The sequence below is a fragment of the Cynocephalus volans genome, chromosome 6, assembly GCF_027409185.1.
Source record: "Cynocephalus volans isolate mCynVol1 chromosome 6, mCynVol1.pri, whole genome shotgun sequence".
NCBI lineage: Eukaryota > Metazoa > Chordata > Mammalia > Dermoptera > Cynocephalidae > Cynocephalus > Cynocephalus volans.
Genome location: NC_084465.1, coordinates 115168462 through 115182932, shown reverse-complemented (window position 1 = coordinate 115182932; position 14471 = coordinate 115168462). Strand labels below are relative to the sequence as shown.

The following is a 14471-nucleotide window of genomic DNA, read 5'->3' as shown; positions in this document are numbered from 1 at the left end:
ACAAGTCAAATGTCCTGAGGGGCGTTGTGAGAAAAGCTGTGGGTGGGACCCTGGTGAAGGGGAGGCTTGTCCCACCTGCAGGGAGCAGCCTGCACTCAGCACTTCCAGTGTGGCATGCAGGAAGGTTAAGACCACCATTGCTAGAACTTTCCATTTTTCAAGAGAAGACAGAAATGTGAAACCTCCAAATATTTTAGATGTTGGGAACTGAAAAAAAAAAATTCAACCTCTTTGAGCTAAAGAGAACTCCAAGGGGCCAAGTGCATCCCGCACACCTGCAACCTCTGTGATCTCTGTGACCTGTGGACAGCACTGGCCATGCAGAACCGGCTGCGGGCTGGGAGCTGATCTGTGAAAGTGGTGGGCTTTTAAGGGTGAGGAGGTGATGAGGGGCTGCGCAGCCCCTCTCCATCCCAAAGACCACTGCTCACCCCAGCGCCTTCCCACTTTTTTTGGTTTTCCTGGGAATGGCCATTCCCAGCGGTGCCACAGCTGGGAGCAGGGAGTCCCCCAGGGGTCAGCAATTCTTTAGGAAACACAAAACTGGATGCCTTTTACTTCACTTTAATAAAAAATAAATAAATACATGCTAGGGGGATGTTTTCCTTAAATGAGGAAAGAGGGTAAAAGAAAATGAAACAAAATCAAAACCTACAGGGACCCCTCACTTCTAGCTGGCAGGAAATCACCAGCCAGAGCCGAGAGAGAAGGGCAGGCGCGAGAGAAGAGCGCCTCTCTTACAAGGCTAAGAAGGGGACTTCTGGGCAGCTCAATCCCAGCCTCCGGGGGCAGGACACCCTGCCTGGAGAGGAGGCGCAGTCTCTGCTGGGCCCTGCCACAGGGCACACCCTCACTCTCCATGGCAAGCCTCCCATGTGGCCCTTCTGCTCGGGGCACTCAGGGAGGCAGAGGGAGTCTGCCGTGGGGCTGGGGTCTGGAATGTGAGGTGTGCAGGGTGAGGTGAAGGCCAGCGGACCCCACTGGCCCATGGATGATGACTGAGGTCCACACATTAGGCTCATGCCTGGGAAGGCAGCCACCCCTTGGAAGCCCCTGGGAGACAGATAAGCCCCCCAGGGCCTTTCAAACCACCACCACCCGGGATCCAAAACCAAGCCCTGAAGCAATGTGTGAGAGGCCGTGGGAGGAGGAAGCAGAGGGGACCAAAGTCGCCTGGCAGCTGTGCCACCACGTCCCAGCCCAGCTGGAAGAGGAAACACCAAGTCTGGGTGCAATGAGCAGGGTCCCAAGGGCAGCCCTGGAAGAGAATGGGCCAGAGTTCCAGGACAGTGGGGACAACTGTCAGACTCTGGCTAGAGCAACCACCCCCTGCTGCAGGAGGCTCAGCAGTGGGGCACCAGTTGGGTCTGCAGACCAGCAGGCGGGCATGGCATGGCAGGCGGTGGCTGGGAATGGAGGTGGTAACCACAGCCACCCTATAAGTGGATCCACTTGTTCCAGTTGACCTCATGGGGGAACACGCGGCCCAGCCGGAGGGTGCAGTCCAGCGTGGGCTCATAGAACACCAGGGGGCTCTCGCTCTGGCTGGAGGCTGCCTCCGCCTCTTCCATCACGGGCTTAGAGAAGAGCGAGGCGGCTGGTTTGGAGAAGAGTGAGGCGGCTGCAGGCTTTCTCAGCAGGCGCTTCTGGATGCAGCCAAGGAACTCCAGGCCCTGCAGGAGACAGACAGACACTCAGGTTTCAGGGCGCGCCACCCTCCCTTGTCTGTGCATTCATCCTTCCAGCATCTGCGGAACAGGCAGCTGCTTCCCAGAGCAGGGGACATCTGAAGCTGGCCTTGAGAGATGAGTAGGGATTTACCAGGACAGTTTAGGCAAAAGGCCGGGACAGCAGAGGGAACAGCATGAGCAGCATTTACATAGTGGTTGGGGCCAGGGGCTTTCCATGGGCCCAAACTGGCTTCCAGATGGGGCTGTTTGGCCTCTATGTGCTTTAACATTCAGGAAACTTTGCACTGAACTTCAAGTTTCCACCTTCACTAGGAGGTGGAGCCCCAGGCACACTGGGCCACGGGAGCGCAGGGAAGCCATTGCCTGAGCTGGGGCACAGCTGCCCTCTCTTGGGAAGCGGTGGGCATAGGGTCTGCATCACAGACACATAGGGTCTGCCAGGCTGCTGTGGGCTTGTGAGCTTGTGAGCTTGTGAGTCCTGGTAAAGAGGAAGTGTCAGAGACAAGAGTCCCAAGAATGCCCATCCTGTGTGGGCAACAGCACAGAGCTGGTGAGGGCCACTGTGAGGGGCAGCCCGAGGGGAGGAGCCCTGGGCAGGGCTGGAGGCAGAGGGGAAAGTGTGCAGGGGCCACAGTTCGACTGGCAGGACATGACTTCATGGGGGCCTCAGATGCACTTGGCAGAGCCTCCCTGCCAAGGGTAGGGAAAGGGCTGAAGGTCAGTGTGAGGTGGGGATACCCACAGCAGAAGGCTCCTCGGGGGGTTGGCCACATGCCTGTGGGCAAAGCCTGCAGGCAGCAGCCACCAACCCTCCATCCCCAACAGGCGCACCTGGAGCAGCTCGAGCACGGCGACAGGCTGCAGGACGCCCTGGTAGTGCTGCAGCAGGCAGCTCTCGGGCACACCAGGCCTGGTCATGATGTGGTACAGCACAGCCTCCATCATGCCCTTGCACACCGGCGTGTTCAGCTGGCCGTCCACCACGCGCCACGGGCGGCCCACGAAGCGGACACTCTCGCAGTCCCTACAGGGCAGGCAGTTGGCATCAGGGCTCGGTGGAGAAGGGAGGGACAGCTTGTTCACAGACAGGACACTGAGGCTCAGAGGGCTGAGAGCCTGGCCCAGGTCACAGGGCTGCTCTCTGCCCATCCTTCTCCCCTCCTGTCTGGACAGAGTGGAGCCATGATGTGGAGACCTGCTCGGACTCAGCCATAACCAAGGCCATGATGAGTCAATGACCCTCACGTCACTCTACACCACCAGGAGTAGGACAAAAGTTAGGGCTCATGGATTTTCCAGGCCCACCAGCCCCAGAGGCCAGTTCTGCCTCCCCTTGGCCAAGCTCAAAGAAGTCTCACCCAGAAACTCTGCTTCTGTGCTGTGTGGAGGCTTCCAGACACACTTTCCTTTGGACAAAGCTTTCTGCTACTAAACCAGGGACTGATCTGCCACACAGAACCCAGGTGGGGGACAGACCTGACTGGCTGGTCACTTGACTCTGGCCGCTGTGGCTGGGCCCTGGGAGGGCCACGCCTGGGCTCTCAGGAGCCAGGACACAGGGCAGCTGAGCATGGTGGTGGGAGTCACCCCCCACCAGAAGGGCTTCTGTGGACCTCGAGTGTGGAGAGGGCCACCAAGGTGGCTCTCCTGGCTCTGGAGGGCACGGCCCTCCTGATATCCGTGCACCTGCCCTCATGTCACCTCTTAACTCCAGGGACAGTCATCCTGGGAGGTAAGGTGCAAATCCCAACAGTGGAAGCTGCCCTGGCTGGCAGGTGGGAGCTCTGGGTTAATCTGGCCACAGCTGGCTGGCCATGTGACCTTGGGCAGGGCTCTCTTAGGGACCCTTCCCCTTCTGAACAATGGGGAGGGGGATCCATGCAGACCATGAGGAGGCCCCAGAGACGCACATGGGAAAGCTCCGCTCGTGATTCTCAGCAATGGCCAGTCTGCTAGCACGGCTCTTGTTTCTAGACCCTGCACACGTCCAGCACGTCTGACCCTCGCCCACTACATTCTTCCCAGTGTCCTGCTGAGAACCAGTGTGCTAGGCAGACTGCCTCAGCCGGCATCTCCGTGAGAGAACCTCATGCTAATCACTGACAGTCACCCGGTGCCCCATCTGGGAACCCTGAGGACAGGTGCCCCACAGTCCTGCCCCGCCCCAGGTCCCTGAGCCAGATCATACTCACCTTTCCTGGGCTGCTTGGGAGAGGCTGCCAGCCACAGAACTCTCTGTAAACCCTGACAAAAGCGGAGAAGTAGGAGATGTAAAATGTAGGAGGAGCCCACCCCTTCCTCCCCATTCCTTCCAGGAGGTATTGGTGGGCCAGCACGGGCTGGCACACACAGGCTCTAGGGACGGAGCAGTGAGCAGGGCACTAGGACCCCTCTCCTCACAGGCATCCCTGCTCGTGGTGGCTGGGCTGTGGAGGCTGAAGCCAGAGCACTCCACAGCAGCATGCAAGCATACAGGCTTGCTCTCAGGCCCCGAGGACCCCCACACCAGAGGGAACCAGTGAACACCTCATTTTCCAACCAGAAGCCCTGACTACAGAGCATATGTATAAATCTCTTAGGGAAAATGCCCCAAAGCAAACAAAAACACAGGAAACACATGACTGATGACTACAAGTAAGACTGATGCGGCAGGGGAAGAGCATGTTTCAGGACATGTGTGTCCCAAGTCCCTACAGGGCCGAGGCCCCAGACACCTCAGCACACACAGCTCCCCAGAACCACTGCATGCCTGCCCCGTACTTCACAGATCTCCGCAGGGGTTTGGGAAAGAGTCTGCCCTCTAGCAGGAATACATTTATAAGATCTGCTTCCCCCTCAGGGTTTAGGCCATGAAAAGCTGAAATGAAGCCCCTCTTGTGGCCAGCGCAGGTTCCCACTCTCAGAGTAAGGTGTGGGGCCAATCAGGTCTGAGGACAGAGAACAGGCGGGGTGGGGAAAGGTGATGAAGGGGACAGATCGGTACCTCTGGGGTCTTCAGAGACTTCTGGGAGCTGCTCTTGGCCTGAGGAGCTGGGTACCCTGACACCCTCTTGGTCCTCCTTCCCAGCGCCCCCTGCAGCTGTGTCTGCAGGAGCCAAGGGCGCAGCCGGGGCTTGGCTCTCTGCGCCCTCCTCTGCTCTGGGCCTCAGGGTGGGGCCCGAGCGCAAGTCCTGGAGTGTGGGCTTCTTTGCGGGGGGCTTCTGGGCACTCTCAGCGTCAGGCTGCCCGCTCTGGCTGAAGCGCCTCTTGGCACTCCGGGGACCCTGAAAAGCCAGTGCCTGCTCCACAGGGGGACCATCCTTGCTGGAAGGCCCCTCCGGGGGTCTGGCCTGGGTGTCCTCTCTTTGAGCATCAGCATCCTCTTTGCCTTTTAGCCGCACCAAGTGCAGGAGCCAGGGATGGGCAGAGGCCATGGTCACCAGACGAATGGTGTTGCCACCAACTTCCAGCACCTGGTGTCGCTCCAGGAGGTCCTGGGAAGAGTAGGAGACACACAAGGTCTGTCTGGGAACCCAGGATGGTCAGGTTTGCTCACTGGTGATGCATGGAGTTGTCTCCCCTGCCTGGTGTGGTGAGTGTCCTAAGCAGATAGCAAGCCCGGTTTCATCAGGACAAGGCCTGGTTTCTAGCCCAGGGTTGCCACCACCTAGCTTGTGACCCTGGGCAGTGTCTGTCCCTCCCCAGCCTCAGCATGGCTACTTATAAAACTAGTCAGCTGCATGAGCCTTGTGCAACCCTGCTGCACCCTCCAAGCTGACGGGACATCACAAGCTTCCCTCTGCCTGGCCAAGGCCCTCCCATGGGACCCAACTCCCCATGTCCTTCCACAAAAGCCGTTCTACTCCCATGTGAGTGACAAGAACCCCTCTCATCTTTATACCACACCTGCTTCCAATGGCCTGGCTCCTATCCAGGGGGAGCACAGGGGTTACTGTCACCTGTCTTTTTATTTTTACATAAACCCCCCACAACTCAGGGTTTAAGGAATTTTCCCCAGTTGACAGCCTGGAGCCAGGACTCACTTCCAGGTGTGTGGGTCTGAGGGGTTTTGCTGAGGGCCTTACCATCTGGGCCCTGGGTGGGGCCGGCCAGCATGGCCTTGGGGAAAGCCCCATCCCTCTCTGAACCTTGGCTCCCCTCCCAGGGCTACAGATGCACCCAGAGTCTATGAACAATTAAACACCATGTGCACAGTATTTCCTGCACTCATAACGACTCGTTTGATAATGTGGCTTCCATCTGAATCTGGGGAAATGAGAGGTGGATGGTTTCCCAGAACAGCCCTGTCCTCTGGGGCTCGCAGCCCTTGGAGTCAGCAAGGCCCAAGCCAGCCGCTCCTCCCTCAGGAACAGTGCAAGGCAGATGCCTCCACATGCCACTAACAACTGACACGATGACTGACACCTACCAACCACTGACATGCCCAGGAGGACACGTCAGGTCCCAGGGGATGTAGCTTTAAAGTCCCAGTGTTATTACATCATTGGGCTCAAGGATATGACTCAGTGGGACCAGGCAGGTCAAGTGGTGAGTAAAGCCAAGCAGGTGCAGGATGTCAGGGAGGGTGGGGATAGCGAGAGCCGGGAGGACAGGCCCGGTCTGGGGCTTGGGGGCAGCCACTGCTGGGCTCTAGCTATGAGTGCTGAAGGAACAGGGCTTGCTGTGGCCAGATCTTCTAACATTCAGGACGGGCTGGATTTTAGGTAAAATATTGTGATTTGTACATGTTGACAACTAATTCAATTTTGTCATAACACACTATAATGTGACCCACGGCAAGCCCATCTGCAGTGTGCATCTGGCCTGTGGGGTGCAACTTCTGCTTCGGAGGTATCAGGCTGACTCATGGCTCACCTGGATATAGTCTGTGAACTTCCTGGTGCGCTCACCACCTGTCTTCTCAAAGGCACAGAACTGTCTACTCAGCTCCTCCCTGTCAATCCCAAAGCAACCCGTGGCTGCCACGGCCCCCCAGATCTCCAAGGCTGCAGACACGTCTTCAGGTTTATACCCAGACAGCTCCACCTGGTGGACAAAATCTTCCCAGCGGCAGGTGTTTTCCTGGGGGTCTATCAGCCTGGTGAATGTGTCAGGGAGACAGGAGGTTCCCACCTTGAGCTCTTCCAGAGGAGTGCCTGCGAAGACCAGGAGGAAGAGCAGAGTCAGCCCCACAGAAGCCCCTCCCCAGACCAAGACACACGTGATACTGAGGCAGGACACACTCCAGTGTCAACTCCCTGCTCCCTGAACTGCCACAGGGGTCACCTTCTGGGTGGATAAGTTGGGCCCCTGGCAGTCAGGTTCCTAGTACTTGTCCCGGGGTCCCTGACTGCCCCTGACTGGACAGGATGCCCCCTGGCTGGTATGATTCTCCTGCTCAAGATGTAAGGTTAAGGGCACAGGGACAGGGAACTGGAATCTGAAAAACATACACCCCAGAGCTCTGGAGGTGAGGCCCTTGACTCTGGCTGTCCTGGTCCCATCCCTTCCTGATGCTCACGTATTCACTGCTCCTTAGACCCCACGAGATACCCAGGGCCCTTCTAACACAGTCCTATGTTTGCCCAGGCTAGCCAGGGCTGGCTTCTGGTGCTTCCTATAAGAGGTGTCTCTGCTAAGACCACATCAGTAGGTTATCACTACATTTTTGCCCAATCCAACCTCCAGACAAAGCAAAGAATTCTAACTATGGTTACAAAACTAATGGTAAACACCATTGATGTCAATGATGTCCACAGAAAGGACAATCAACCAGAGTTAGAAAAGAGCAGGAAGGAGGAAGAGAAGCGCAAGGAAGGGGAGGAGCCTGAGGATTCTCATTTCATGTGGTGGGAGCAAAGACTGCCTGAAATGGAGGGTGGGAGAAACGGAGGGTTGAGGACATTATTTAATGTGTCAAATGTAATCAACAGATGAACTAAAAAAGGGTCAAAATTGGAAGTAAAGGAGACGAGAGATCATGCTTGTGAACAGAATACTCATCTTTCACAGTGATGGGTCAAAAGATAGTAATTAAAAATGTCATAAAAGTGTGTGACTTAGAGTTGTGCAGATAGCCAGAAGACTAAACACAGGAACAGTGAAAAGTTGCCTGTGGAGAGCAGGCCAGGGTGGGGAGGAGACTGCAGCTTTTCCTGATTATCCTCTCTGGTTGGCTGTGTGTAATTGCACCCTGATGCATGACCTTGATTAAAAGACAGAAAGAGAAGCACAAACCAAACCCAAAATAAGAGAATGCAAATAATAAAAATCAGAGCAGAAATAAATGAAATTGAGACTAAAAATACTATACAAAAAATCAATCAAACAAAAAGTTGATTTTTTGAAAAGATGAAATTGACAAACCATTATCTAGACTAACCAAGAAAAAAAAAGAAAGACTCAAATAAAGTCAGAAATACAAAAGGAGACATTACAATGGATACCTCCAAAATACAAAGGATTACTAGAGATGATTGTGAGCAATTTCACATTTATATGCCAATAAATGTGAAAACCTAGAGGAAATGGGTAAATTCCTGGACAAACATGACCTACTAACACCAAACCAAGAAGAAACAGAAAACCTGAGCTGATCAATAACAAGCAATGAGATTGAAGCAGTAATAAAAAGTCTCCCAACTAAGAAAACCCCAGGACCAGATAGCTTTACTGCTGAATTCCACCAAACATTTAAAGAACTAATACCAATACTTCTTAAACTACTTCAAAAAGTTGAAGTAGTCAGAATTCTTCCAAACTCATAGTACAAGGCCAGCATTACCCTGACACCAAAACCAAGCAAGGACACAACAAAAATAGAAAACTACAGGCGAATATCCCTAATGAACATAGATGCAGAAATACTCAATAAAATACTAGCAAACTGAATCCAATGGCACATCAAAAAAATTATACACCCTGATCAAGCAGGATTTATCCCACGCATGTAGGGATGGTTCAACATATATGCAAATCAATAAATGTAATACATCTCATCAACAGAATGAAAGAAAAAAACCATATGATCATCTCAATAGACAGAAAAAGCACTTGATAAAATTCAACATCACTTCATGATAAATATTCAACAAATTAGGAATAGAAGGAAAGTATCATAATACAATAAAGGCTATACATGACAAGCCCACAGCTACTGAATGGAGAAAAGGTGAACGCTTTTCCCCTAAGAACTAGGATAAGAGAAGGATGCCTGCTTTCACCACTGTTATTGAACATAGTACTGGAAGTCCTAGCTGGAGCAATTAGGCAAGAGAAAGAAATAAGAGGCATCAAAATTGGAAAGAAGGAAGTCAAACTGTACCTGTTTGCAGATGACATGATTTTACATAGAGAGAAACCTAAAGATTCTACCAAAAAACTGCTAGGCCTGATAAACAATTCAGTAAAGTTGCAGGATACAAAATCATTGTACAAAAATCAATAACATTTCTATACACCAACAACAAGCAGACAAAGAAATCAAGAAAGCAATCCCATTTACAATAGCACAACAACAGGAAATACCTAGAAATAAATTTAACCAAGGAGGTGAAAGATCTCTATAAAGAAAACTATAAAACACTGATTAAATAAATTAAAGAAGACACACCCAAAAAATGGGTTCATGGACTGGAAGAATCAATATGGTCAAAATGACCACACTACCCAAAGCAATCTACAGATTCAATGCAATCCCCATCAAACTACCAATGACATACTTCACAGAAACAGAAAAAACAACTCAAAAATTTATACGGAAACACAAAGGACCCCTAATAGCCTAAGCAATCCTGAGCAAAAAGAACCTGGCTTCAAAATATACTACAAAGCCATAGTAATCAAAACAGCATGGCACTGGCACAAAAACAGTAACATAGACCAATGGAACACAATAGAGAATCTAGAGATAAATTCACTTACCTAGAGCCAACTGTTTTTTGACAAAGGAGCCAAAAATGTACACTGGGGAAAGGACAGTCTCTTCAATAAATGGTGCTGGGAAAATTGTACATCCATAAGCAGAAGAATGAAACTAGAACTCTGTCTCTCAAAATATACCAATATCAACTCAAAATGGGTTAAGGACTTAAATGTATGACCTGAAACTATAAAACTTCTAGAAGAAGACAGAGGGGAAATGTTCAGGACATAGGACTGTGCAAAGATTTTATGAATAAGACTTCTAAAGCACAGACAACAAAAGAAAAAATAAACAAATGGGATTATACCAAACTAAAAAGCTTCTCCACAGCAAAGGAAACAACAGAGTGAAGAGACAATCTGCAGAATGGGCGAAAGTATTTGCAAACTGTTTGTCCAACAAGGGATTAATATCCAGCATATACAAAGAACTCAAACAACTCAACAGTAAAAAAACTCAAATAATCCAATTAAAAGATGGGCAAATGAGCTGAAAAGACATTTCTCAAAGGAAGACAAACAAATGGTCAACAGGTATATGAAAAAATGCTTGACATCACTAATCATCAGAGAAATGCTAATCAAAACCACAATGAGATATCATCTCACCTCCATTATAATGGCTATTATTAAAAAGACAGAAAATAACAAATGCTGGCAAGGATGTGGAGAAAGAAGAACTCACACATTGTTGGTGGGAATGGGAATTAGTATAGGCATTATGGAAAACAGTCAGGTTTCTCAAAACACTAGACTACGGAATGCAAGAACTATCATACAATCCCACTACTGACTAAGAATCTATCCGAAGGAATATTAACACGTCAAAGGGATATCTGCACTCCCATGTTTACTGTAGCTGTATTCACAATACCCAAGATTTGGAACCAACCTAAATGTCCATCAGTGAAAAACTGGATAAAGAAAATGTGGTACATACACACTGGAATGCTACTCAGCCATAAAAATGAATAAAATTCTGCCATTTGCAGTAATTTGCAGCAACACGGATGAGCTTAAAGAAAATTATGTTAAGTGAAATAAGCCAGGCACAGAAACAGGAATACAATATGTTCTCACTCATACGTGGAAGCTAAAACAGTTATCTCATAGAAGTAGAGAGTAGAATAGTGGTTACTAGAGACTAGTACACTCCTTGGCTTGGCTGCCAGGACGGGAGTGTTTTTCTGTGTCAGCTGTGGCTATGCACCTGGCCTCTGGTCTGGGTCACGGATGGGCCTGAGGGTCTTCCCCACTCCCCCCAGCTGCAGTGGGGAGCACTCACCAGTGGGCCCTAGCTGGGTGGGCGCGGGAGTTTGGCGCAGCCGGAACTTCACCTGGCAGGAGTTGATCACGATGTTGTCATTGGGGTTGAGGTTGCGGGTGCTGACGATGCCGGGGCAGTAGTAGCCCCTCATCAGCAGGAAGTTGGTGTGGGAGGCCTGGCGGGCTTTCACCTCGATGTTGCGGCGCTTGCCCCCTGCCCCTTCATCCAAGTCTTCCTCTTCCTCCTCCTCATCATCCAAGGCCCCATCCTTCCCCATGCTAGAAGAGAAGGGGGACCTAGCTGACTACACACAGGCCCAGGCGTCTCTGCTCCGCTCGGGGCCTCTATGGCTCAGCCTCGGCAGTGGCTGGAGATAGCTGTGGCCATCCCTGGTAGCGGCTGTGCCTCATCATGTGAAGGATGGCGTGGACTGCTGCTCCAGACTCCTGCTCCTCATCATCTCCCATGCACATGCTGACCCCTCTGCTCACACCCATGTCTCTGCAAGGGCTGTTCCATCACCTGGAAAACCTTCCCAATACCTTCTCTGTCCAAGAAATACCTCCCCCTTCGCCCTGGACTCCCAACTCAGCTACAATGCCCTCAAGGAACCTCGGACAACCCTACCTCCTCCTCTTACCTCTTCCTGCCATGCTGCCCTGTGTGCTTCTGTCTGGCAGTCCCACAGTACCTGAGAGGTCCCAGCAGACTATGTGGACATTGTACTGTAATTCCTAATTGCCAGTCTATGAAGCCCTGTCCCCATGAGTACCTAAAGCCACCACTACACCTTGTTTGCCTTTGTCTGCCAAATGCCTGGCACAGTGCCAGACACAACTGAGAGAAACTTAATACATGTTGTTGAGTGAATAAAGAACAGCTGACTGAGCAAATAAAATTGCAAATACCACAGCCATGAGGAGACATGATGATGCCTTAGTTTCCATGAACACGCTCAAACCCAAACTGCTGTCAGAGCAGCATGCGTGGTGGCCCAGCATCCCAGCTGCTGCTGATGCTGGCTCTTACCTTTTAATGACCTCATTCTCCACCATCGAACTGTCCACCACGATGATCTGCTCTGGGATCCTGACATCCACGGAAATAAGGCCCAGGGAGAAAAGGGTCAGGGCGGCCACACAGTGTCCTCCAGGACCGTCCAAAGAAAATGCCACCAGGTCCTTTGTGGAGTCATTATCCTGGCCTTTGAAAGAAAAATTATCAGGCTGGTCCAACTTGCCGGCAGCTCGGATTCTGTCAAAGAACTGGAATGATTCTGTGCAGACGGTGCTCGGAAATCTCCATGTAAAAATCCTGCACAGACAGAGAAACAAAGTAAGTTCCTGACTGGGGACAGGCTGTTGGGAGCCTTCATTAGGACGGGCACTGCTGTGTCCTCCCCACTCGCCTGAGCACCTTCAAGGCGGGGTCCTGTCCCTTACCTGACCGAGGAGGCCCTCCCCAGTGCTCTGCCCTCACAGCAGGCATGATAATCAGACTGGGGACTATGCGTGTGCTTTCTGCAATAATAATCTTTACACAAAACCAGCCTGATCTCATACAGAGATGAGAGGACACACAGGTTTTCTATCTCATTATCTCCATAAGGTGACTGCAGAGTCAAGCCATGACCCTGCAGCAATGGTCAGAGAGAAGGGACCCAAGAGGTCTTCTTGATCTGCTGGCCACCCGCCTTCAGTCACAGATGAGGACACGCAGTCCAGAGAAGTGGCTTAAGGTCAAACAGCCTTGTTCAACTTGGACCCATGTCTTCTGCCACATCCACTTCCCAGAGGACAAAGGGGCCTGCTGCCATGTGTCTTCTGTTGCCATGTCCACTTCCCAGAGGACAAAGGGCCATTAGGGGTGAGGGTTTAGGAAGGAGGAAGTGCCTGGAGTCCTTGGTACAGGGGTGGGGTGAAAGAACCAAAAGAAGACCCAGAGTGTTGGTTTCAGTATCCCTCAGGAAGATGCTTCTCTGAAGGCACCTCCACGCCCCAGGCCCCCACAGGCTGCAAGAGCCTGCAAAGCAGGAGGCTTGAGGGGCCTCTGAGCTGTGAAGATGAGGGACTGAGGCTATGCCCAACCAGGAGGGTGACTTCTAACTGGACCAGTTGTTAAATCCCAACTGATTTTACCCCATCCGACAAGAGAAAGGGAAACACACTAGCTGCAAAAATAGTAATTCCTCTAACCCAAATGCTGCCAGCGTCCCCCTTACTCCCACCAAAGGCAGTGGACAGGTGCTGAGGAAACCCCTTCCCAGATGCTGCACGTTGCACAGGAGGCTGCAAGAGGCCCAGGCCTCCCAGCCTCTGATGGAGATGGAGGTCCCGTGGCTCAGCCTCTCATCTTGGCTGGCTGAGGGCTCCTGAGTGGGAGCTCACCTGTAGTAGGTCTGGGATAACTGGTAGGACATTGGCACGAAGGGCACAGCCCGGTTTTTCTTTGGGCCCAGCGTGTGGTTGACCCGACGCCGGTTGACCAAGCTCCTTTGCTGGCACTCCATGAAGGCCTTCACCAGGATCTGATCCTTGTACTCCTGGTAGAGGCGGAAAGTCTGCAACACAGAACATTGTGGGTGAGCAAGGGCCTCCAGCCAGCCAGAGGAAGGAGCTGGACATGTGGATGCAGAAAAGCTGGGGCCAATCACTTACAAAGGAAGGAAGTGATCAGGGACACAGTGGGGAGCCTGGAGCTGATGTAGTATGCGTGCGTGTGTGAGTGCATGCACGTGTGTAGAAAGGCAATAATCCCAACTCGCAGACCATCAGTGCCACCATCATGCCACACCTCCAGAGGCCACAGAGAAAATCAGGCAGCTGGAGAAAACAGAAGTCCTTGCCCCCAAGCCTGTTTCTTTCTTTTTTTTTTTTTTTTTTTGCGGACATGTGAGTCAGCGCAAAACCAGCTCTGACACCACCTTGTCCCTGAGCCTCTCACCAACCCGTTTGGACGTCCCTGAATGTGTCTGGCTCACACCATCCACACTGTCCCCATCTAGTCCATGCCACCACTTCTCACCACAGTCGCCAGCTAGCTGGTTTCCCTATGTCTCCCTGTGCCACCTCCCCCAGCTGCAGGCCATTCTCCACATCAGCCACAGTAATCCCTTTGTGCCTAAATCAGACTACATGCTCCATCCCTGCTTTGAAGGCCCCAGTGGCTTCCTTTGTAGGTGGAACAACATCCAGTCCTTACTGTGATGGACAAGAGCCCTGTGAGTGGGACCTGTGCCCCACTCGGGTCTCGCCTCCGACAACTCCACCCCTGTCACCAGCCTCCAGCCTCCTGGGCCTTCTCACTTTTCTTCCTGAAAATCCAAGGCATTCCCACCTGCCCCCCATCTGTGCATGGCTGACTCCTTCTGAACAGTCAGGTGTCAGCTCAAATGTTTCTCTCCAACAGCAGATCCTTCACTACCCCGCTCCTCTGCGGTCACGTGTACTACATTATCCTGCTTTCTTTTCTCTGAGGCAGCTGCCTCTCCCTGAGAAGATCTTGTTTGTTTATTCATTGTCTGGAAGTCCCAGGAGCACACACAGCACCTGGTGCCCAGCAGGGAGCCCCGGTGAAGGTGGTGTCCGGCCCCAAAGCTCAGCAGCTCTCTG

General features: G+C 51.9%; 1 protein-coding gene across 1 annotated transcript in view; it reads right to left on the bottom strand.

Annotated features, from left to right (window-relative positions):
* Positions 1-555: 555 nt before the first annotated feature.
* Positions 556-14471, bottom strand: part of GTF3C1 (general transcription factor IIIC subunit 1) — an 81449-nt gene continuing 67533 nt past the window's right edge. Inside the window, 8 exon segments of the mRNA XM_063099730.1 lie at positions 556-1673; positions 2523-2715; positions 3884-3935; positions 4675-5164; positions 6546-6826; positions 10879-11138; positions 11890-12174; positions 13248-13420. Of these exon segments, the coding sequence (XP_062955800.1) occupies positions 1437-1673; positions 2523-2715; positions 3884-3935; positions 4675-5164; positions 6546-6826; positions 10879-11138; positions 11890-12174; positions 13248-13420 (1971 nt within the window). The 3' untranslated portion in view covers positions 556-1436.